Source organism: Sorex araneus, chromosome 2 (assembly GCF_027595985.1).
Source record: "Sorex araneus isolate mSorAra2 chromosome 2, mSorAra2.pri, whole genome shotgun sequence".
NCBI classification, from domain to species: Eukaryota; Metazoa; Chordata; class Mammalia; order Eulipotyphla; family Soricidae; genus Sorex; species Sorex araneus.
In genome coordinates this window covers 189,748,619-189,773,121 of record NC_073303.1, presented here as the reverse complement: position 1 = coordinate 189,773,121, position 24,503 = coordinate 189,748,619, and the positions used below count along the sequence as shown (strand labels likewise).

At 41.8% G+C, this 24,503-nt stretch overlaps 1 protein-coding gene across 9 annotated transcripts in view; it reads right to left on the bottom strand.

Annotated features, from left to right (window-relative positions):
- Positions 1–8,367: 8,367 nt before the first annotated feature.
- GABPA (GA binding protein transcription factor subunit alpha) overlaps positions 8,368–24,503 on the bottom strand; it is a 30,779-nt gene continuing 14,643 nt past the window's right edge. For all 9 annotated transcript variants that reach the window (XM_055126404.1, XM_055126408.1, XM_055126400.1 and 6 more), the window contains 5 exons: positions 19,466–19,660; positions 18,045–18,098; positions 15,420–15,560; positions 14,996–15,188; positions 8,368–11,928 (listed from right to left, as the gene is read on the bottom strand). In XM_055126404.1, the coding sequence (XP_054982379.1) occupies positions 11,700–11,928; positions 14,996–15,188; positions 15,420–15,560; positions 18,045–18,098; positions 19,466–19,660 (812 nt within the window). In that variant the 3' untranslated portion in view covers positions 8,368–11,699. The remainder of the gene's footprint in view (positions 11,929–14,995; positions 15,189–15,419; positions 15,561–18,044; positions 18,099–19,465; positions 19,661–24,503) is intronic.

The window sequence follows — 24,503 nt, the reverse complement described above, 5'->3', positions numbered from 1 at the left end:
GTGCTATCGCTGCAGCCCCCTGAAACGGCTTCTTTTTAAATCACCAACATTGTCCGTGTTTGCTTGGGACTTCGGTATTTAGCCTCGATTGCTGCAGGGAGAAAAGACCCAGGCCACAGCCCCGCACCGCGCAGCAAATTTCTCCTGCAGGGGTCGGTTTAGGACTTTTAATCCAGAGCGGAGAAGCCAGCCCGGGAAAGGCTGAGCCCGGCGCCCCCCGTGCATGCGTCACGCAGTTGCCAGCGTGGGAAGATTTACCTGCTGTGTCATCGCGAAGAGGAGCAACCGCAGCTGCTTCCTCACTCATTAAGGAGACTGGTTTGCTGACTCACGGCCGAAGCCACACGCCTCGGAGAACTGCGTCTCTGTATTTTGGCGTTATTGTTGGTTCCTATTTATAATCACATCCCCTTATCCCCCATGCCATCTTTTTTAAATTTTATTTTTATTTTAAAAAAATAAATAATTAATATCTTATAACCTACTTCTCCCTCTGGGAGAAACTGGCAAGCTTCTGAGAGTTTCCTGCCCACATGGGACAGCCTTGCAAGCTTCCCTTGGTGTATTCATATGCTAAAGTCAGTAACAAGCTGGATCCCATTCCCCTGACCCTGAAAGAGCCTCCAGTGCGACATCGTTAGGAGGGCCAAGTCGAGAGAGACTTCTAAGATCACAGGGAAAGGTTGAATGGAGAGGTTACTGAGCCAGCCCGAGAAATCAATGATTAACGGGATTTTGTGATTCATGATTTTTATTTGGGGCTTGGCAACCCCACCGTTATGCTCAGGGCTTACTCCTCCTGGCTCTGTCTCTCCTGGTGGGGCTTGGGGGGTCATGAGTGGTAGTGCGGATCAAACCCAGGTTAACAGCATGTAAGGCAAGCGCCCTCATGACTGTACTATCTCTCTGGCTGTTGGACACGGAGCCGGGCAGGAGCAACTCCATCACGCCTGGTTCCTGCTTCACGTTTTGTTTTATTTAAACCTTTTTTGTTTTTCTTAAAACCCCGCTTCTGGGGGCTGGAGCGATAGCACAGCGGGTAGGGCATTTGCCTTGCACGTGGACAACCCCGGTTCGATTCCACCATCCCTCTCGGAGAGCCTGGCAAGCTACCGAGAGTATCCCGCTCACATGGCAGAGCCTGGCAAACTCCCCAAGCTCCCCGTGGCGTATCCGATATGCCAAAAACAGTAACAACAGTTCTCACAATGGAGACATTACTGGTGCCCACTCGAGCAAATCAATGCACAATGGGATGACAGTAACAGTGAAATTGCATGTGAGAATGAGGAAAATAGAGGAATCAAGTTTTTTACTTTGATCAACGGTAAATGGGTTGCTCTTTCTAAAAAAACGGGGGGAAAGGGAGTGGGAAGTACACATTGAGTTGGAAAATGAAAAGTACTGTTTTCATGTATTTAGATGGAAACGTTCTGTATCCTTCTTTGTAAAGCAACTGGAGATATCATTAGCGGATTCTAGTTTAGGCGAGGTTGGATCGTTAATATGATTTTGTGATCTCGTTGATGAATTCTAAAGTTATCAGTCATCTGAAGGGAGGTTGGGGGAAGAAGGAGCCCAGTGCTGGGTCCAGAAAGTAGAAGCCAGTGAGACAGGAAGACCAGGTGAGTGTAATTTCAAGGAAAGTGTTCAGAAGGAGGAGATGGATGGGCAAGTCAGGACAATAAAGGTTGATCTGATTTGGAAGCAGAGGGAGGGGGGTGAGGGGGAGGAAGGGAGAAAGCAGGATAAGGAGAGAAAAAAAAAACTTCAGTCAAATAGAACTGAATGAAGAAATATGAGCCCTTCCTAGTCAGAAGAGACGTTAAATTGGTCTTGCGCTTATCAACTTGGTTGAGGATGGAGAAAATACACAAAAATTTATTCCAGGGAGACAGTATCCTGTGTGTGTGGCAAGGATTTGAGGAGCATAAGATTAACTTTAGATTTCTAGGACACTATTAGTAAGTCAGCTGAGACTATCACCGACTTTCAGGAGCATATATCTCTCTTCCACAATGAATCTAATTTATTTTCAATAGATGCCAGGGTGGGGGGGGGTGGATGGAGGTGGGGGTGTTACAAACCCAACGGCAGCATTTCTCATCTGAGAGAGAATACTTGGGATCATTCTATTTCAAAGATATTATGGTGATGTGGAAACCAAATAGCCACAGGAAATTCTAGTATCTTCATAGCGGAAGTAAAAATGTGGGAACAATCTCACTTTGATTTATCTTTGCACAGAAATGTGGCATTATTTATTTCTCAGCAAGGAATGAGATGAGATAATTTTTACACGCACACACACACACACACAATTAATGTCAGGCAGAATTTTCTTCCCCAGTAGTCTGAAAGTTTATCGAATATGTGTCATGGAATAAACCCCCCTAAATCTATCCAGGTGAGTGATCTCACCTTTGAGAGCTTTTTGGTTCTTTGTTTGATTCTTCTGAAGCCTGCTAGATATTCACACAGTGGGTAGAGTGTTTGCCTTGCACGAGACTGACCCAGGTTCAATTCCTCTGTCCCTTTTGGAGAGCCCGGCAAACTACTGAGAGTATCCCGCCCGCATGGCAGAGCCTGGCAAGCTACCCGTGGCGTATTTGATATGCCAAAAACAGTAACAACAAGTCTCACAATAGAGACATTACTGGTGCCCGCTTGAGCAAATCGATAAACAACGGGACAACAGTGCTACAGTGCTACTGTTTTGCTTTAATATGAAGAATTTTACAAGAACATGTCCTAAATTCTTCTTTGTCCTCTTCTCCATCTTTTTCATTTTTCCACCTTCCAAAGAAGGATAAGTATAAACGTCAAGCCCCTTAAGCCAGAGAGATAGGGCAGGGCAGCTACCTTGCACACGGCTCACCCAGGTTTGATCCCTGCCATCCCATACAGTCCCTCGAGCACAGCCAGTAGTCAATTCCTGAATGCAGAACCAGGAATAACCCCTGAGCACCGCTGGGTGTGGTCCAAAACACTTAATTAACTAATTAATTAATTATTGAATCCTTGGCCAATAACCCTATCATTTATAAAACTTAACATGCACTATAGACGTGTGCCCATACACACAATTTTATGTGAAAAATAAATGTCACAGGAGATGTGATTCATTTCACTCATTCAAATCTAAGACATTGCCAACAGGTCAGAGGGTATGACTGACATGCAGAGCCCCGACACCATGTGGGCCCCCAAACACCATCTTCACTAGATCACAGGGCTCTGTTCCCCTCCCCCCACTCCCACCAAATAGCCTTTGCTGCTTCTCTTCATGGGAGACTTTGGACTCATCTCCCTGGATAATTGCCCCGAACAGTTCATAACCAAAATATGTTTTGACATTTAATGCTAGGAAGACACTAAGTCTGATTTGACTGGGTGGCATTTCCTCAGTGGCCACTCTGTGGATCTTCACCTTTCCCCATTCTAAGACATCACAAGCACTACCAGAAACTTAGTACCAGAGAAACAATTACCAGAATTACCAGTACCAGAAACAATGACCAGCGAGCCATGAATCAAGCTATAAAGGTAGGAGGAATGTCTTGAGGGAGAAGAATCTAGAAACAGTTATGAAGAAACACAGGAGGCCAGAGCGATAGCATAGCGGTAGGGCGTTTTCCTTGCACGCAGCTGACCGGGGTTCGATTCCCAGCATCCCATATGGTCCCCTAGCACTGCCAGGAGTAATTCCTGAGGCAAAGCCAGGAGTAACTCCTGTGCATCGCTGGGTGTGACCCAAAAAGAAAAAAAAAAAAAAAAGCTAGGGGCTGGAGCAATAGCACAGCAGGAAGGGCATTGGGCGTTTGCCTTGCATGTGGCCAACCTGGGTTGATTCCCAGCATCCATATGGTCCCCTGAGCACCGCCAGGAGTAAGTCCTGAGTACAGAGCCAGGAGTAACCCCTGTGCATCGCTGGGTGTGACCCAAAAAGCAAAAAAAAAAAAAAAAAGGGAAAAAAAGTGGGTACATAGAGCCAAGAGATAGCACAGTTGGTAAGATGCTTGCTTTGCACATGGCTGACCTGGGTTTGAGTCCCGGTATCACATATGGTCCCCTGAGCAGTACCAGGGGGGCCCAAATTGTGGTTTTGTCTCTTAATAACTAGTAATGCTAAGCAGCCTTTCAATATGTGCAGTGTCTACATGAGCTTCTTTTTTGTGGAGTGACTGTTCAAATCCTTCGGTCATATCATGACTGGACTGTCCTATTGAGAGTTCCGTGTTCCCATCTTCTTCCTCCCACTTTGCCGTCATGTTATCGTGCTGTGGCTTGGACACGTGATTGCTGTGGACCAGAGCTGACAATGGGAAATTGCCAGAAACTGTGTCAGTTCATGTGTGGGTGGTACAGGGACATACATTGCTTCATCTTTCACATGCGAGTCAGGAGGTCCGTACCTGACGCATCTACATTTTTGTTTTGTTTTGGGGCTACACTGGGCAATGCTTAAGGAATCATTCCTGGCAGTGCTCAGGAGCATATGGGATGCTGAAATTTGAATTCAGGTTGGCCGTGTGCAAGACAAGTTCCTACGTGCTGTATTTTTACCCTGGCCCTACACACAGATTTTTTTTGGGGGGGGGAGGGGTGCAGTGGGGAGGGGCAGACCTAGTGAGGAGTTGGGCTTTGAACCAGGGCTTTCAGCATGAAAAGTATGTGCCCTAGTCCTTTCAACTATCTCTTTGAACCCATATATGTTTTGGAAATAACTTTTGTATAAAATATGTATGTTCCTGGGGCTGGAGCACAGCAAGTAGGGCATTTGCCTTGCACGTGCCGACCTGGGTTTGATTCCCAGCATCCCATATGGTCCCCTGAGCACTGCCAGGGGTAATTCCTGAGTGCATGAGCCAGGAGTAACCCCTGTGCATTGCCAGGTGTGACCCAAAAAACAAAAAATAAATAAAATATGTATATTCCAAGTATGTTCTCCTAAATTATAACTTGCTTTTTAATATCTTTTAAAAAGCATCAGCTTTAAAAAATGTTGATTTCCATGTACTGGTTTCTTAAATATTTTACTTTGTGTATCTATGAAACCTTTGCCTTTGCCTCTCCTGTGAAAATTTCCTGCTTTGTCAGACTTTTTAGAATTTAAGCTTTTACGTTTAGGTCTATGATCTATTTCATATCCACCTATTTTTTACCTTTGGTATAAAGATTGAGGCTTATTTTCTTCATATATATATTTAGTTCTCATGACATTTGTTGAAGAGTATCTCCCTATAAACTTGGCACTTTTTACAAAGAAAAAAAATCAATTACCCACGAGTTTTGGATTCCTATATTCATTGGTCCATGTCTATCCACATCTTGATTACTGGACATCAGGACTCACCCCTGGTTCTGACCTCAGGGATCACTCCTGGAGGAACTCGAAGAACCATATAGGGTGCTGGGGAGCTAACCGGGGTTGGCTGCATGCAAGGCAAGCGCCCTCCCTGCTGTGCTATTGTTCTGGCTCAGGCTAAAAATAGAAAATTTATACAGTGCTAGTTCTCTATTTTCTTCCTTCAGATTTTGTGTATTCTGGCTCAGTTTTACTTATATATTGATACCAACTAATTCCAATGCCATACAATGATGGTCTCTTTGTTCACTTAGATTTACTTCCATTTCTTATCAATTTCTGTAGTTTTATTAATTTTTTAATAGTTTAATTTCTGTAGTTTTAGTTGGAAAGGTCTTGTACATTTTTTGCTAGGTTTTTTTTGATTTTGGTTTTTTGCTTTTTGGGTCACACCCGGCGATGCACAGGGGTTACTCCTGGTTCTGCACTCAGGAATCACTCCTGGCGGTGCTCGGGGGACCATATGGGATGTTGGGAATCGAACCCAGGAAGGCCGAGTGCATGGCAAACGCCCTACCCACTGTGCTACTTTTTGCTAGTTTTTAAAAACTATTGCAAATGGTAGCTATTGACTTTCAATTTCTGTTTTTCTTTGCTAGCAAGATTGAATTCCTTTGTACTAAAGCCACTTGTAATTCGAGGAGTTTTGTAATAGATTCTTTAGAATTTTTAACACGTTACATCATGTCTTCTGCAGTTTTACTTCTTACAATACGCAGGCTTTTCTTTCCTGCTTTCTTTGTAGGCAAGCATCTTCAGTACAATGTTGAGTAGAAATTGTGACAGCTGTGAGCTGCCTTCCCCCATATCTCATGAGAAAAACAAACCATTAGGTGAACTGTTAGCTGCAGGTGTTCTATAGACACTTTTTATAAGGCTAAGGAAATGCCCTTCTAATCCCAGCATGCTGAGAATTTTCATTATGAGTGGATGTTGAATTTAATTATACTTTTATCCCACATCTATTGAAATGATGATTCCTCCCTATAGTTTTGAATGACATTGAGTTTTAAAGGAATTGAAAACTTAATTGTGGTAACTTACTATCAGAACCATGTTTTGTTTTGGGGGGGTCACACCCAGTGGCATTCAGGACTTACTCCTCCTGACTCTGCACTCAGTATCACTCCTGGTGGGCTCAATAATCCATATTGGCTGCCGGGGAACAAACTTGGGTGAGCAGCATGCAAGGCAAACGCCCTACTTACTGTACTATATAGCTTTGGCCTGACCATCAGATGCATATATTTTTTAATTAATTTATTTTTTGGGTCTTTTTTTTTTTCTTTTTGGGTCACACCCGGTGATGCACAGGGGTTACTCCTGGCTCATGCACTCAGGAATTACTCCTGGCGGTGCTCGGGGGACCATGTGGGATGCTGGGAATCGAACCCGGGTCGGCCGCGTGCAAGGTAAATGCCCTACCCACTGTGCTATCGCTGCAGCCCCCAGATGCATGTTTAAGTATAAAGAATTAAGTATGTTCAATGTTGTGCAACCACTCTTCACAACTTGGATATCATCCAAAATAACTTCTAGTCATTAATTCTCCAATTCTTCTCCACTAATTCACATTTTTAATTTACAAGTTTCAACCCATAACAAATTGAGTCCTTTACCACAGAAAATTTTCAGTGTTCTATCAAGCTTATTAATAGTGAAAGGCATTTGAAACATATGCAGTTTGCAAATTAAATGTTCAAGTACACCAAAAATGTGTCGCTGGATATATCGTGGATGCTTTTTGTTATTTCAAGGCAGATCAAAATTAGATTGTGCATTTCCTATTTGGTGGTTGTCCGTTTTTTTTTTTCTGGCTTTTTGGGTCACACCCGGCAATGCACAGGGGTTCCTCCTGGCTCATGCACTCAGGAATTACTCTTAGCAATGCTCGGGGGACCATATTGGATGTTGGGAATCGAACCTAGGTCAGCCGAATGCAAAGCAAACACCCTACCCGCTGTGCTATCACTCCACGCTCTATTTGGTGTTTTTGGTTTTTGTTTGGGGGCCGCTTCCAGCTTTGCTTATGTTTAGGATGCAGCAAGACGGGGGAGCATGGGAGATTGCATGAAGGAAAGTTCTGCTGTATACAAAGCATGTCCCATTTGAGCTAAATCTCTAGTCCCCACAGGCAAGGCACATAGGAAGCAATTTTTCTTCCTTTAGGCACAATGAAAGTCACACACGGTCTCTTGCCTGATGTTGTTGCACAATACGGCCATGCAACATCTGATAGCCTAGTTCTCCCTCTTGGAGAACCTGGCAAGCTACCGAGAGTTTACTGCCCACACAGGGCAGAGCCTGGCAAGCTCCCTGTAGCGTATTCATATGCCAAATACGGTAACCATGATGGGTCTCATTCCCCTGACCCTGAAGAGCCTTTAATGCGGAACCATTGGGAAGAACGAGTAAAGAGAGGCTGCTAAAATCTCAGGGCTAGGATGAATGGAGACGTTACTGGGCTCGCTTGAGCAAATCGATGGTCAACGGGATGACAGTGATACAGTGATACAGTGAAGCACAATGAAGACTGACCACTGCTCAACATAAACTAAGTATGCCTCTTATTTTTTGCGTTTAACAGATGGCAAGCATACATATGAACGTTTCTATCACTATTCTAAAGCCGTTCGTGAATGGAGTTTCATTGTTTTTCATAAAAATAAGGGCCAGAGAGATAGCTCAAGTGTTAAGCCCATGCGTGTGTGTCCTGAGCTAGATCTCCACACCAAACAGCACCCAAAGCACCATCAAGGGCGTGCTCTGGTGTTTCTCTCCCTCACTAGTCCTAGCACTTCTGTGGCGTTAGCACCTATTTAAAAAAATAAATAAATAAAACCCTACAACTTAATTTTGGTTAATGCAGTATGTTGTTTCCAAATTGATAAATAAGTATATGGCCATCATATGTATATATGTTTTTACCCAAACATGTCCTAGAAAGTTGAGACTATTTGCATAAAAGGGGGAAAAAAATCTCTAACGACACAGAAAAATACTGTATAATAGTTTTATTTTTCTCATTTTGCTATTTTTTACATTTTATGCACAAATATTTTTCATCTGAGTAAAAATAGAAAATAACTGTCTTATGTAAAATTACAAAAAAATAAAAACCACAAAGAAATACATAATTGTTACTATGACAGTATAAGTGTCTTTATTTAAAGAGTAAAAATGTATGCAAAATTCCTTCTCCCTTTTACAAAAGATTCAGAATATTTTCTGGCAGCAAGTGAAATATCACTGAAATATCAGTTTTTTTACACCCTCTAGATCTGAAGACATCAAGTTAGTCACAGGTTATCTTGCAATTATGAACTTTAAAACCTTTTTTGTGCTATTTACTAGTTCTTTTTAAAAGGCAGTAGCATAAAATGATAACTATGGAAAACAGTATACCTCACCAAAGATAATTGGAGGCACAACCCTTTAAAGAAATATTATACTAAGTTTTTACCACTAATCAGGAAAGGGAAAAAAATTCTTTCCTAATTGACATATCAAGACAGAAATGAATGTGATGAGGTGAATCATGTAAGATCAACCTCACACAGCATTTCAGCATAATTTGTCTGATTTTCTGATATACATATTTCCAAATGTCAGGCTAGCAACATGTGTGTATCTAAGTTGGCTCATGAGAACATCTTAAGGAAAACAATTGTTAAAAGCAAAAGTGGAAATCTGGCTTTGTACTTATAATGTACAAAGATGATCAAGATCTTTTCTTTCCTGGAGTATAAATTTCCATGTTGAAAATTTTTTCATAAAAAGCAAAGAATGAATAACAAGTTAAATTTTCACATTGTCTAATAAAAGAAATGACTGCCTGGATTTATGGTACTTTTAATCTTACTTAGTTAAGGTACTTTTAATCTTTCTAAAGTAGAAATATTTTACAACTTGAAGCAAAGTAATGGACATTTCTTGCATCAACTGAAAAAATCCATCTAATTATCTGTATATGAAGTATAAAATAATGGTCAGAAGGGAACAGTACAGGATTATACAAAACTGTTCAAATTATAACGAGAAATAAAAGATAATCTGTCAAAGGTGGGGGTGGGGAGAAGAAAAAAAGAGAATAGTTTAAAAAAAATTAGGATTACTTATCAGACACAAAAAATGTTTTATAGGGAACAAAAAAATCTATTTTTATATGAAGTAATAATTATGACATAAAGGAGCTATCTTCTTAGCTATGACTTTATTGGAATGTCTGAAATGTCTCTCTGAAAGGATTTCAAAATAAGTTAAGATTTTTAGGCTCTTGGGCCGGAGGTATGGTAAAGAGGGCAGGGCATTGGCCTTGCATGCAGCTGACCCGGGGGTCGGTTCCCCGGCATCCCATATGGTTCCCCAAGCACAGCCAGGAGGAACACCTGAGCACCCAAGAAAAAAAAGAAGAAAAACTGAGCTGTATACTCTTAACATACAAGAATATATTTCGTTATTTTTTTTTTTTAAAGTAAGAGACTTAACCTTTGCAGGTCATAAGACGATGGTGCAAAACCTGTTTGAGCTATTTGTACCTGAAACTAGGACTTTTACATATTACTCATACTGCTACTCTGCTTAAGATAACACTGCAATCACAGCAGCCAAATGATAATAGTAATTTATCAATTTATTGTTGATAAAAAAAGTAAAAATTGAAGTGACAAATTTTATTCTTTCCAGGTACTACTGCAGTCTTAACGGAGTCAATAAGTAACATAACAAAGATTACACGGTACTCCTACATAGCACAGCACTTTACCCGGCCCATACGGTTCATCCCAAAGCTTACCTTAGTACACCTAGTGCCACCTAGGGCGCACTTGCTGACTATGCCACTGTATTACCATGGCCCCATCCTCTTAATAATTAACACAATAACTGAGCTTTGGGGGGGATTTACAGAAAATGATGAAGGAGAAGGTGCATGAGTATTTGAGAATCAATCTTCTGGTATGGGAGTATGAAAAGCTATTTGCCAGTATCTCATAATTTGCACATAATACCTTAAACAACAACAATTTTTTTTTAAAAAAAAAATAAAAGCAAGTAAGCAAGCAAGTGAACAATAAACTTTCTAGCCATTTCTATTTAGTGTTAGCTTTTGGAGATAGTTTTGTGTTTATAGGAATTAAAGAATTGTTAAGTGAGCTATACCTTTTGAATATCATTATGTCTTCCTCTGTGGATGGGTACACCGGTGCATAGGGCCATCAGCTGGACAGGGAAATAGGTATTTGTATGCTCACACATATATAATATTCAAAGGAAATAATAATTAAGTGGGAAATTTTGTTTTAAGACTGCTCATACTGAGTCAAAATTTCCCTTTCAATCTATTTGCAAATTGTTTTGCAGTATCTTAAGAGGTAAAAGTATAGCCAATTAAGTTTTTATTTCATAAGAAAAACAATGGATATAGAAGCTGTTCTGCACAGTAAGCTAGCACTATGAGCTAAGTTAAACAAACAAACAAAAACCCAAAGAAGCCATACCAAACCAAACTTTTATTTTCTGGTTGAGGTATATACCTTTTTAGTTTTTTAAATCTCTGACAGGAAAAACAGAGATCATTTCAGAATTTTTTAATAGTTGGTTTATTAGAATTAAATGCCTCTCATAAAATAATTTAAATTCTTGGTCTGACATTATGATTAGTCTGTACAGAAAATCCTTAAAATTGGCTTAAGTTAAGCCAGACTGAAACCTGGATCTCCTTCTTCAGCACTGCTCTTCTGCCAGTCAAATTCTTATTGTCCTTTGCTTGCAAATATATAAATTAATAACTTGATACTCTTAGCTTAGTAATTAATATTATACTTTTATTCGATATGAATATTTTAGCTCTGCTTGATTAGATGATGCAGGCACACATGCTTCAGCTGTGAAAAGTTTCCTGGTTCTAGGTAAAGCAACATCTAAGGCAGCAGAGAAGAAAAAGTTATATTCTCAAAAATAGTTAAGCCAGACTGTTTCCTGGAGATACTTCATTTATTTTTCATCCTCAAGATGCTACTGGCTATTTTTGGTAGGGCTAGACATTAATACTGACCAGTTTAGCTTTCCTGACTGTTAACAAACTATCCCACAATTACCTTGCCTTCGCACTGAAGACATTGTGGTGATCCTTTAACATACACATATTCTAAAATATATGCTCAAAGTAAAAAGATCCAAATTCACAAGAGTATGAAATATTTATAAAAAAATCATGCATCAGATTGTACAGTCTAGAAATAAAAGAAGATTCAAATTCAGTAATAAAGGTGAGAGCAAGACTTGCTCTAATATTTAAGAAAGACCTTGACCTCCCAGAAGCTCCCGGGCTTCAATTATCCTTTTCTGTTTGCAGGGAAGCAGTGGCCAGGGCTACTGCTGTGACTGGCTGGGCAATTCCGTGGAGCTGCATTTTCGCTCGTTTCTTCTGTTCACATTCTGTGACCAAGCGGTTCAACTCTGCTGCACTGTAGCCAATAAGAGTCTTCAGGTCACACACAAATTTGTACACAAACCTCTTGCCCTGAACTTTACAAATCATGTCCCCATCATAATAATACCTTTAAAAAAGAAAATACAAGCCACATCAGAATGATATGAAAAATACAGACTGCGAACTTCTTACAGTATTTCCCAGAAACCCTGAAAGAGAATTGCTTCTCCCAAAAGAGCAATAAATATCAAAATTACACATAATATCTAATGTTACACTTAGGAAAGCCTCAAAAACCATTCATTTACTAAATTCTCCAGTTACATTTTCTCTAAGCATATTCCTTATCTATAAAACCAGGCTGAAACCAACTTACTCTGACCAAACTGTGAGAACTAAAAGGCGTGTTCCTGTAAAGTACTTAGCCCACAGAGACTGGCAAACAGCCTTCTATTATGCTAATTAAGAACCCATCTAATATGAAGAGGTCTTTAATAGAACTGATCATAGAGATGTTTCTTTTTACAAAATCTTTTACACTACAATGTTTCCTGGGAGGCATATAGACTTGGAGTGGGGGTGGTATTAGCCTCCCGTACAACGGGGTGTGCTTTCTGAGTTGTTACTTTTTTATCTCACTTTTTTGACCACAACTGGCTGTGCTCAGGTCTTACTCCCGGCTCTGTGCTCAGAGATCACTCCTGGCAGGGCTTGGTGGACCTTATTGGGTGCCAGGGATGGAAAACTGAGTCAACCACATGCAAGAGAAGCGCCCTACCCCTGTACTTCCACTCCAGCGCATTTTTTTCCCCGCTTCAAAAGAAGGGAGATTTCCAGGGAGGCACTAGAAAAATTTCTCTTTAGAAAAGAGAAATTATGTAAGCCAAGGAAGTTTAGGAACTTCTGCTTTATTATGTAGCAATATATTTTCCCCTATACATAGCCTGTCCTTTCAAAGAAATTCTCCAAACCTACTAGGAAGCCTTTAAGTACATGCAAAACAGATGATACAGGAAATGAATAATATTCCTAATATTAATATTAAAAATATTTCTAAATATTCCTAGAATGTTTCTAAAAAAGCAGTATTTCTAAAACCTATATAGTCTTATTTGGGGTCATCACTCTTGAAGTCTGGTTTACTGTTTGCTGTCTGTGGAGATAAAAAATACTTTAGAACCCTTTACTTATTTATTCCATGCACTGCAAATTACAATTATGGGAAGAGGTGAAATCCAAGTCTTTTTTGAGCTGGCAGACTGAAAACAGCACTGTCCATTTGCTCCATTAGACAAAGAGCAGTTACAAAAGGAAAATTGCTTACAAAAATAGAGAGGCACAAGCTATCACATTTAGGATGATTTTATGATAAAAGTCACTATTTAATCAAAAGTCCATTAATAAAGAACCGACTGATAAGCAGCAAATTATGTCATCACTTCCTAATTCTAATCCAGTAAACATATGATAATGCTCACTTTCTCAGTTAAAATGAAAACAAATTAGGCACAGTCTGGTGTTCCTTTCTTACCAATTCAATTTTCTGTCAAGCCAGCCATCTACCGCATGCCAACTGACATAAAACTCAGATCTCAGGCCACAAATTAACTGTTATTTAGCTTAAAAAAACTATTATAAGCATTTCAATGCCCTCAGAAAATTTCCATATAATATATATGGCAGTATTTTAAGGTCCTTCCATATCATGTTTTTAGTAGTTCATTTTCCTGGATACCATATACTGCATATCAAAATTTATGCAACTTACTGGGGATTGATACTTAGATAGTTTCCGGTTTGAAAATGCCATAAACATGCTATGGGTATGTGTATGGGTTTGGAAATGCCAGAAATAGCTATGGGAGTGGGGGGTGGGGGTAGTAGTGGTGGTGGTGGTAGTGTGTATTTTTTTTTTCCTGGTTTGGTATCTAGGAGGGAAGTAAGTAATAGGTCATACCTTAAATAAAATAAACCTATTTATTTTTTAGTTTTTGTTTCTTGGGCCACAGTCAGCAATGCTCAGGGCTGCTCCCCACTCTGCTCCGAGTCAAGTCTGGGCCCCATAGCATGTAAAGTCTCTGCACAGCCTGTTCAGGTATTCATTTGGCCCTTCCAGTTTATAAATTAAATTCCTACCGAAAGTACAGAAAAGTTGGATAGACAAAAGAGCAGGGAAGGGCACTTGCCCTGCATGCCGTCGACCTGGGTTTGAACCTGGGGACCACAAATGATCCCCTGAGCAATGCTGGGAGGATTCCTCAGTACAGAGCCCAGAGTAAATCGTCAGCATCGCTGGGAGTGACCCAAAAACAAAAACAGAAACATAGAGTGGCTGGGGCAGTAACACAGCGAGTAGGATGCTTGCCTTGCACGCAACCTAAGTTTAATCCCCGGCATCTCATATGATCCCCGAGTACCGCCAGGAGTAATTCTTAGTGCAGAGCCAGGAGTAACCCCTGAACATCGTTGGGTGTGACCCAAAAGCAGAAACAAAATAAACAAAAACCACAGGGAACATTTTTACTATTCCATATCCTCACCTACATTTCGTACTGGCAATTAATTTAATTTTAGTTATTCTAGGGTATTTATTGTACCATTTGTTACGGTTTTAAATTGCACTTTCCTGATTACTAATGGGGTTTTGTACTTTTTCAGATAAATTTATTCTTTGGATAACCAGTAGTCTGAACTGTCTAGTTCTCTTGCTCTATTTCTCCTCGTTAACCTGAGAACAGAGCCAGGAGTAAGCCCTGAGCATCGCCAAGTGTGGCCCAAAAACAAAGAAATGAAACCTGTTGATATCAGTAATGCTATTTGTGCTGATCGAACTGTATGCATCTGTGAGCACTGGTAACAAGCTTTGGAGTCAATGTGTTAAAGAGAAAAAGAACTCTCGATGCCTCAAAACTATTAAAGATCTTTACAACTTTTTTTTTTTTTGGTAGTTTGGCTGTTTTGTGGCCACACCTGGCAGTGCTCCGAGCTAACTCCTGGCTTTGCACTTAAGGATCGCTCCTGGTGGGTCCTGGGGATGGAACCCGGGTTGGCCATGTGCGAGACAAGTGCCCTACATTTTAAACTTGTTTGACTTTTTCTGTATTTTTACACAACAATGTTATACCTAAAATAGAAAGACATACACATGTACACACATGCATTAAAAAATTTTTTTTTAATTAATAAATGCTTACCTTAACGCACGACTGAGTTTCTCATAGTTCATTGTAGGTTTATTTTTACGTTGTCCCCATTTTTGCGCAACCAGTTCAGGCTGATTAAGCTTGAACTCGCCTTCGTCACCAACCCAAGAAATGCAGTCTCGTGCATCCTTGTCAGTGAGGAGTTCCAGCAGAAACTGCCACAGCTGAATCTGGCCATTGTTTCCTAAATTGATAAAAGCGACAAGCATTGACCAAAGAACCATAGATGACTAGAAAGGAAAAGGCAACCAACAGGCTCTCTGGCTCATGTCTCAGTCATATTAAAATAGTTTTCTTTTTTTAAACGAATGTGGCTTGAACACTACCAAACAGTCCCTACTCATAGATTCAGTGATGTAAAACAAAATAGAATTTAGTAAGTTTTGTTAAGCATCAAGTTATAATGCAAAAATACCTGTTCTGTTCCCAGGTGAACTTCTATCTTCTCCTGAAATTCTTGGAGCTCTTTGTACTTTAGCTGCCTTTGCACTACCATTTATAACTTTAATTGTAGTTGGTGTCGTAGACTGCACTGACGCTGGAATAATTTGCACAGCTGCCAAGAAAGACAAGGGGAAGAAAGATTATTTTCCTTCCAAATACAACCAGTGAAAAAAGTTACTCAGAAGCATAAAACGTAATTAGTTATACTAATATCCCTTGAATTACCTCAACAGAAAATCTCATTTAAAAATGAAGGGGGGGGGGGACTGGAGTGACAGCATAGTGGGTAGGGTGTTTGCCTTGCATGCGGCCAACCCGGGTTCGATTCCCAGCATCCCATACGGCCCTCGAGCACTACCAGAAGTAATTCCTGAGTGCATGAGCCAGTAATAACTCCTGTGCATCACTGGGTCTAACCCAAGAAGCAGGAAAAAAAAAAAAAAAAACAATGGGAGTAGGGGCTAGAGCAATAGCACAGCAGGTAGGACGTTTGCCTTGCACATGGCCGACCTGGGTTCGATTCCCAGCATCCCATAGGGTCCCCTGAGCACCACCAGGAGTAATTTCTGAGTGCAGGGCCAGGAGTAACCCCTGTACATTGCCGGGTGTGACCCCAAAAGCAAAAAAAAATAATAATAAATAAAAAAAATAAAGATGGGAGTAATAGTATAGTGGGGAGGGCATTTGCCTTGCATGTGCCCAACACAGATTTGATCCTTGGTATCCCATATGGGCCACTAAGCATCACCAGGAGTCATTCCTGAGTGCAGAGCCAGGAGTAAACCCCCAGCATCTCTGGGTATGAACGGAAAAGAAAAAGAAAAACAAAAAAGACAGGGGCTGGAGTGATAGCACAGCGGGTAGGGCGTTTGCCTTGCACGCGGCCGACCCGGGTTCAAATCCCAGCATCCCATATGGTCTCCTGAGCACCGCTAGGAGTAATTCCTGAGTGCAGAGCCAGGAGTAACCCCTGTGCATCGCCAGGAGTGACCCAAAAAAAACAAAACAAACCAAAACAAAAAAATACCGAAAAAGACAATCCACTATAGTTTTTGTTTGTTTGTTTGTTTGTTTTTGCTTTTTGGGTCACACCCGGCCATGCACAGGGGTTACTCCTGGCTCTTCACTCAGGAATTACCCCTGGCGGTGCTCAGGGGACCATATGGGATGCTGGGATTAGAACCCGGGTCGGCCGCGTGCAAGGCAAACGCCCTACCCGCTGTGCTATCGCTCCAGCCCCTCCACTATAGTTTTGAACAAAATCCCCACAACAGTTCTCGGCATCAAGTAGGATATATTTTGGATTATGGCTTGTGATTAAAAGAAAACAAAACAGTACTAAACAAAAAACCCAAGCTGGTTTTAGACCTGGCTGCACTCAGGGCTTACTTCTAACTCTGCTCTGAGGGGTAATTTCCGGCAGGGCTCAAGGGGCCATCCGGTGCTGGGGACCAAACCGGAGATGGCTGAGTGCGAGCTGAGTGTGAGCTGGCAAGCACAAAGCACATCACCTTCCGTATACTCTTTGGCACCTCGTTTGTGAATTTTAGAAAATAACAGTTGGTCTCCTTATTTTGGAATTACTCAATGTATAGACAAAGTTAAAAATTATTCAAAAATTTTATATAGTGGTGCTTGCTCGAGTAAATCCATGAACAACGGGATGACAGTGACAGTGATCAAATAAGTGTTGGAGAAAAGAAAAAACCTTATTTTACTATGAAGCCTAAACTTTTATCACTACTTTGAAAAAAAAAAATTACACAGTAAGATTGAAAGACTGGAAACCCTAGATACTATAACCAGATAATCTCAGACACATTCTCACAAAAACTCAGTAATATTCACCAAGTTTTTTCTTTTCTTTTTGATTTTTAGGCCACATCTGGTGGTGCTCAGGGCTTACTCTTGGCTTTATGTCTGGGATCACTCCTCACAGGCTCGGGGATCACACAGGGTGCCTGGATCAAACCCGGGCCCAGCACGTGCAAGGTAATCACCATATCCACCTGTGGTATCTCTAAAGCCCCAGGCTCAACTAGCTTTAAAATTAGCAAGCAGTTAGAAAATGTATGAAACTCTGCTGCAATTCTCTGAGTAGGTAAACAGCAAAATTAAACAAAAATGTTAAACAACAAAGGGCACAGTCTATTTAAACATGTGAGTCAATGACAGAAGTATTGATGGCTATAACTGGCTATAATCTGAAAAAGGTATGAGGGGTTGGGGAGACAACTGAGGGCCAGAGCACATTCTTCGCTGGCATGCAGGGGGTCTGGGTTCAACCCCGAGCACCACATGGTCCTCAAGCACCTCTGGGAGCAATCCTCAAGCAAATAGCTGGAGGAATCCTGAGCACTGCCCCAAAGTCCAAACAATGAATTCAGAAAGCAGAATACAAATGCAATTTCAGGTCATTTCAAGTGGGACCCACAACAGGTATACTGCATAAATACATTTTAATTTCTTAAACTACACATCGATGTTATACTGTACTTCTTGTATACCTAAAATATTCATCAAGTTTTCCTTCTTACAACCTCACAGTGAAAAAGAAAATATCAATGGGAAATATAAGGTAAGCACAAATACTCACGCTGATCAATTGTTACGATCTCATTCATCTGTTGTTCTTGACTTGCCAATACATCTGAAGAACAGACATAAAAATCACTATTTTTATTTAAAACTCCAAATGCAAAACCTCAATCCAAAATACCTAAGTAAACATTATCCTTTAAAAAGAAAGTAATTCCTGAGTGCAAAGCCAGGAGTAACCCCTGAGCATCGCTGGGTGTGACCCAAAAAGCAAAATAAATAAATAAATAAAAAGTAAAAACAAAAAAAAAAAGAGAAAATTAAAACCAAAACCAACCTAACAAACATGAGGCCAAGCATCAACTAGTCAAAGTTACAGACATAACAACCTGCACGCTATCAGTAATAACAATGTTGAGGCCTGAGGGCTTGTGAGGCTGACACGCACTGGGCAGGTGGGCGGCCCAGGTTGAACCCCGACAAGGTGTAACCCCGCGCCCAGCACCACCAGCCACAATCCCTGGCAGCGTCAGGAGAAACCACCAAGCACGGCCAGGTGCAGCCCACAAAATGCACACTCCCGCATAAAATCTTGCTTCTAATCTGCAAAGTATATCTCAATAATACTTGTTGGAAAAGTGGGATGCCCCAGCACTGGGGTGGGCGCTGTTTCAACTTCAAGAGGGAAGCATTTAGTCTATGCTAGCATTAAGTAACTGGGATGGTATAGGCAGGGAACTGTAAATCCTGTTGTAGAGATAAAGGATAGCATGTGAGTGGGAATAACAACAGACAAATAATGGTCCTCTAAAACAGGGTTTCCCAGCTGGGGGTCACCTGGCCTCCTGTTGGTCTGTGGGATATAGCATGGGAGGCACATTTGAAAAACACATGAAGAGGGACCTCAGCTTGTGACTAGATGGTCAGCCTGTAAGACAGGGAGGCCACAGGAAAGAAACAGAGGTTGAGGGGGGACATAGAAAAGAGTTTTTAAAAAAACACTGCTCTAAGGAGCTGTCCTTTGGTTTGTAGACTGGTGCCCTTTTTACAGGTGTGAAAACTACTTTTTTAAGGGGCGTATTAGGAGACCTTTTACAATGTGCCTCTTGGTTGCATGCTTAGTTTGTATGCATACTAATTTCTTCAGTTGTACAATATAGGATAACTACAATTTAAGAAGTAGATAACTAGATATATTGAGAACGTTAAGTGTCCAGCATTTATTTAAGATAACTAAGATTCTAGTATTAGTTCGCCTGGGTTTGAATCCAGATCTATGACTTTGTAGAGACAATCCTCTGTAAGCCTAAGAAGAATAAATAATCATCTGTGGTTTTAGGACAGGAATTCAGTATCTTATATGAATATGATGCTCTCAGTCCAGCCTTAATGCCATTATCACCATTACCAACGACCAATCAAGATGAAAACAATTATAAAAATATTAAACTATAAGGCAAATAGTAAGAAATTTCATACATTTTCTAAGAAGCTCTAGATGACTCCAGAGAATTTCTCCCCGAGGAACCCGCTGAAAAAAATCTTCTTGGTTGAGACTACATAACTCTCTTCCTGAAATGTTGAGTGTGGTGAGGTCTATATCTGTCATGCTGAATTCTTTCATCACCCAAACTACCCAATGCAGAACTTGATCTGTAGACCACTGTATAGGATCTAAAAAAAAGCAAAAAAAATTGTCATTAGCCTCATGCAGCCTAAGCTAGTGTATTAATTTATAGTTAACTTGTCAACTACTTGCATACACGTAGATAAAATCCAGGGTTTATTTCTCCTAAGAGGAAAAAAAAAACATGAAATAAATTTATTCTTTTAAACATTACACCTGGTTTAGTTTTATATTCTTCCATTAGTACCAACATTAAACCTAGGGCATCACATATACAAGGCAAGTGTCCTACTACCGAGGCATACTCCAAACTTCCTTTTTAATTTAACCAAAAATTCTCAGAGACTCATTTGGTTCTATTAACAGGTAGTCTGGAATATTCTGAAGAAAAATTATTTGCAATACTGCTCTCTAGTGGGCCAAATGAGTAAGTGTGATTATCCTGGAGAAGGGAAAAAAATTATCCAAATTACGAAATTATTGTAGGAGGCTGGAGCAATAGTCCAGTGGGTAAGGTGTGCGCCTTGCATGCAGCTAAACCAGACTTAACCCCACGTACCACACACGGTCCCCCAGCCCACCAGGAGTGATTCCTGAATACAGAACAAGAGCCCTGAACATTGCTGGGTGTGGCCCCAAAACAAAATTTATTTCATAGCAGCTTAAGAGTTGGGACATTAAAATAAAAAACAGGGTTGCGGGGCTGTTAGGGAGAAAATACTGGGACAAAGGAGAGAGGGGAAAGCGCCTGCTCCAGCGGCAGGCTGGGGGTGGGAGGGAGAGTGTGGACACCGTGGAGGCAGAGAGCACTGATGGAGCGTTGGCGCTGAACAACAGATGCCTAAAGCTCAGATCATAAACATCTTTGGAACCTTGTAATTCTCGGTGATCCAATTTAAAACATTAACAATGATAAATGTTACTGTTATTCTCTTTCCATAGTAAAAGCCCACCATGATTAAAAATATAAACAGAAACAATCTCCAAAAGGTGTATGGTACATTTCCTATTTCCTGTTAACTCACAAAAGCCTGGTTGTCTCCATACTTATCCTTATGGTGGTACTTACAGAGCAACTTGCTAATTGCTTGTTTGCTCGGCTGGCTTCTCCCGTGAGAGATATTAACCCATCTTCTCACTGGAAACCACTACACTACATATTATTTGTTGAATCTATACAAAGCAAATCCTAGTAATTTCATTTCCCTCATTATTTTTCACTTAATGGAAACTACAAAAGATGATCAACATGTATAAACATTTCATCATTCTATCCCTAGAGCCTGGATGGGCCATCCCACCCACAGACATGCAATTAGCTGAGTTCATTCAATTACAGGTAATTCTTTTGATGATCTATCTAAAGCAGCATTCTTCCACCCTTTATTCCTGGGAACCAGTTCTGTGTGCACATCAGTCCACAGACGGGCCGACGTAAGCCAGGTCAAAGACCAACCTTTCTTACATCCGTGGACCAGGACTGGCCACGGACTGTGGGTTGAAACCACTGCTCTATATACTACTAGTCATTATTACTCCCAAGGTGCATCTTTTTTCTATTCAATAAGGGGAGAAAGAGAGGGGAGGGGCAAAGTTTAGATCTTTAATAAGGGCAAATTTATAACACAAACAAAAAATAATATAGGATTGATAATCAGAACTGATTTTTTAAATTTGATTTCACCTGCCCACCCATTCCCCCCACCCCACAGTTCTTCTTAAGGAAAAAAGAATTCAGAGATGGTAGCAGAATTTTTTTGGTGTATTAAAACAAATTTTCTCTGAAAGCACACATGATAAAAAACCACTAAAATAAACTATAAAAAAACCCAAAAATTCACGGACATTTATAATAAAAGGAAGTGATGAAATAACTAACGAATTCCAAAACATCTCCAGGTGAAGACAAAGCAGCCATAAAAAATTGCACGGCCATGACCAAATGTGCAGAGAAGAGAGAGGGAGGCAAAGGGACGTGTTATCCATCTCCATTCCGAGCACAGGAAACCCAAACACAGCGGAAGTATCCACCGGAAATATCAGTCAGGGCATCAAGGAGTGCAGCACGGGATCAGGAATACGGCGCACCCGCTCCACACGAGCGAGCCTTGGGAACCATCCCCCGCAGACACACACAGCAGTGAACGGAACACCAAGAGCTGCTAACACAGTTTCTGTCAAAGCAGCAACACCACACCTGTGAGTTTCCAGAAAGTGAGCCAGGAAGCAACTTCCAGGAGACCGGCCACAATAGAGAGAAAGCGATGGTTACAGGACTGGGAATCTTAGGAACATCAGGAGGACAGAAGGCCCAGGTGAGAGAGAGCAGGCAGTAGTCAGAAGTGAAAGAAAAACCAAAAGCAGTCACCCCGTTTCTGGATACTACTGAACCTACGAGGTGACTCGGGTAGGAAAGCTGTCCCAAACCACACTTCCCCGCGGGATTCAAGAATGCTCTCGACTTCCATCTCAGCTCTGAGCTCGTGGCCAGCTCCCAAACAGAGCCCAGGGACCCCTCTGGGCTCTGGGCGAAGGGTGGCCGGCCACGTGCAAGGCAAGTGTCTTATCTCTTACCTCTCTGGCCCCAAGAAAGCTCATTTTATACTAAGTATAAACAAAAAGATACGAAAAGAAAAACTTCTTAGGAAATTATAGAATTAGTCTAATGTTTTCCTAAGCAAAATGAGGATCTGCAGTTTAAAGCCCCACGTGGCAGGGTGGGAAAGACAGCTGCGAGGGCCGAAGTGTATGCTTCGGCAAGCAGGGGGCCCGGGTTTTGGGGGGGGGGGCTGGGGGGGACTGCTGGGTCCCCAGAGCATTACAGGGTGTGATCCTTACCCACCCGACAGGCAAATGGCCACTCACGTTCTCCCCGCCTCTTTCCTAAGACCCTGCAGAGTGAAAAGACTATCAAAGCCAGCAGAAGATGCAAACTCAGACACACAAATGGGAGTGGACAGAAAAAGAGGCGAATTAAACTTTGAGGGGCCTGGGGGGAGCACACCAGTGATCTCAGAGCTTACTTAACGTGCCAGAAATCATTCCTGGCAGGGCTCGGAGAGCCACAAGGGGTGCTGAGGATCTAACCCTACCCACTATCGCTCTAGCCCCTTCAACTACATTTTTGAAGACAATAATCAGAGGGAAAATAAAGCAGAGTAAGAAAAGCTACAACCTGAAATCTCTACCCATGAAATGACTCGCGCTTTCCTAAACACAGAACCCCTTCTTTCTTTGCCAGAGTATCTGGGCCACGGCAGTGCTCAGGGGCCCAGGAGCATGTCAGGAACTGAGCGTGGGCTCCCAAATGTCAATGACCTGCTGCTATCTGGCTGGTCCTAGCACCTCTGCTTACTGGCTCTGAGGTAGCGGATACACGGAACAGGAGAGATGAAACTGGAAAATGAGGGAGGTAATTGCGAGAACACAGTGTGGTTGAAAACTCCAAGATTTACAAACATTTCAGAGGCTGAAGTCGCACCTCAAAGCCTGACCACATCCCGTCCAAGCAAGAGGCCCCTGTCTGCTCACCAGCACTCCCAAATCCCTGAGCACAGAGCCGTGAGTAATCTCTGAGAAGCGCCAGGCGAGTAAGCCAACCATATTAACCCCCACATCTGGAAAACAATATATTCAACTATCCCATTTCTGAATTCCTTAAGGGGGTTGCTTTTCCTTGTTAAGTTCCAAATATTCCTTATTCTTTAACCCAGCATCCTCCTGCTAGTTGATACCATCTTATTGACAAATACACTTGGGTCAACACCCACACCTGATCTTCAGAATTGATTCCCCAGCACACTTTCCACTTGAAACCCCAAAAAGTCAGTATGCACTTTTCTTTCCTGGTGGGGTTTTGGCCCATACTAGGAAATGTTTTGTGGGGTGTTACTCTGAGGAGGCCCACACCTGCGCTTCCTGTGGCACGTGCCCCGGTCTCCGGAACCATCCCCTGCCCTCAGGATGCTTACTCCTGACAGTCACCGCTGTTTACATCAAAGGAATGAATCCCGACACCCATACTGAGCAGGTTTTACTCAGCAAGCATTTTTTTATGCTTTCAGAAGCATCTAAACTTCTGACAATTTAAAACTCTCAACTCTACACGCACTGTACAGTTCTGGTTTCTTTTTTGCTGCTTTGTTCACAGTTCTGGTTTCTTTTTTGCTGCTTTGTTCGTCTTACGAACACACCTAGCAGTGCCAAGGGGCAGTGTGGCGGGGGTTGCGCCGGACCATTGCTGGGGGGACTACTAAAGCCTGGACTGGCTCTCTGGCCCCTCTGCGAAATTCTTATTGTTGCCTTTAAATGTCTCCTCCTTTCCTTTCCTTTTCCTCAACCTTAAATGCAGCCGAGCTGCAGGAACCAGTTTCTAGAGCTCAAAGGGATGGAGTGCGAGCAGCTGGAGCCTGACCCCAATCAGGGACGGTCCCCTTCACAGCTGAAGGGAGCCCTAGAGGTGGGGGCGGCCTGGGAGAACATCATGGGGCCCTGCAAAATCTCTGGGACCGGGGCCAGAGCAGTAATAATACAGCAGGCAAGGGGGCTGCCTTGCATGCGGCCAACCCCGGTGTCCCCTACAGTGCCCTGCACCGCCAGAAGTGTTTCCTGAGTGCAGAGCCAGGAGTAACCCCTGAGCATCGTCTGGTATGGCCCAAAATCAAAAACCAAAATCTAGAAAACATATTCAATGGTGCGCTCTAATCCATATTTTTTCTCTTCACCATGTTCCAATACAAATTCCATCTGACTGAATCCCAGATCACAGCTTTCTCTTCAGTCCAAACTGTGTGTGCCGACATCACTTCTAATTGAGCATTAAATCAAGTACCAGGGGTCGGAAAGAGAGGGGAATGGGTTAAGGCCCTTGCCTTGAATGCGGCTGAACCT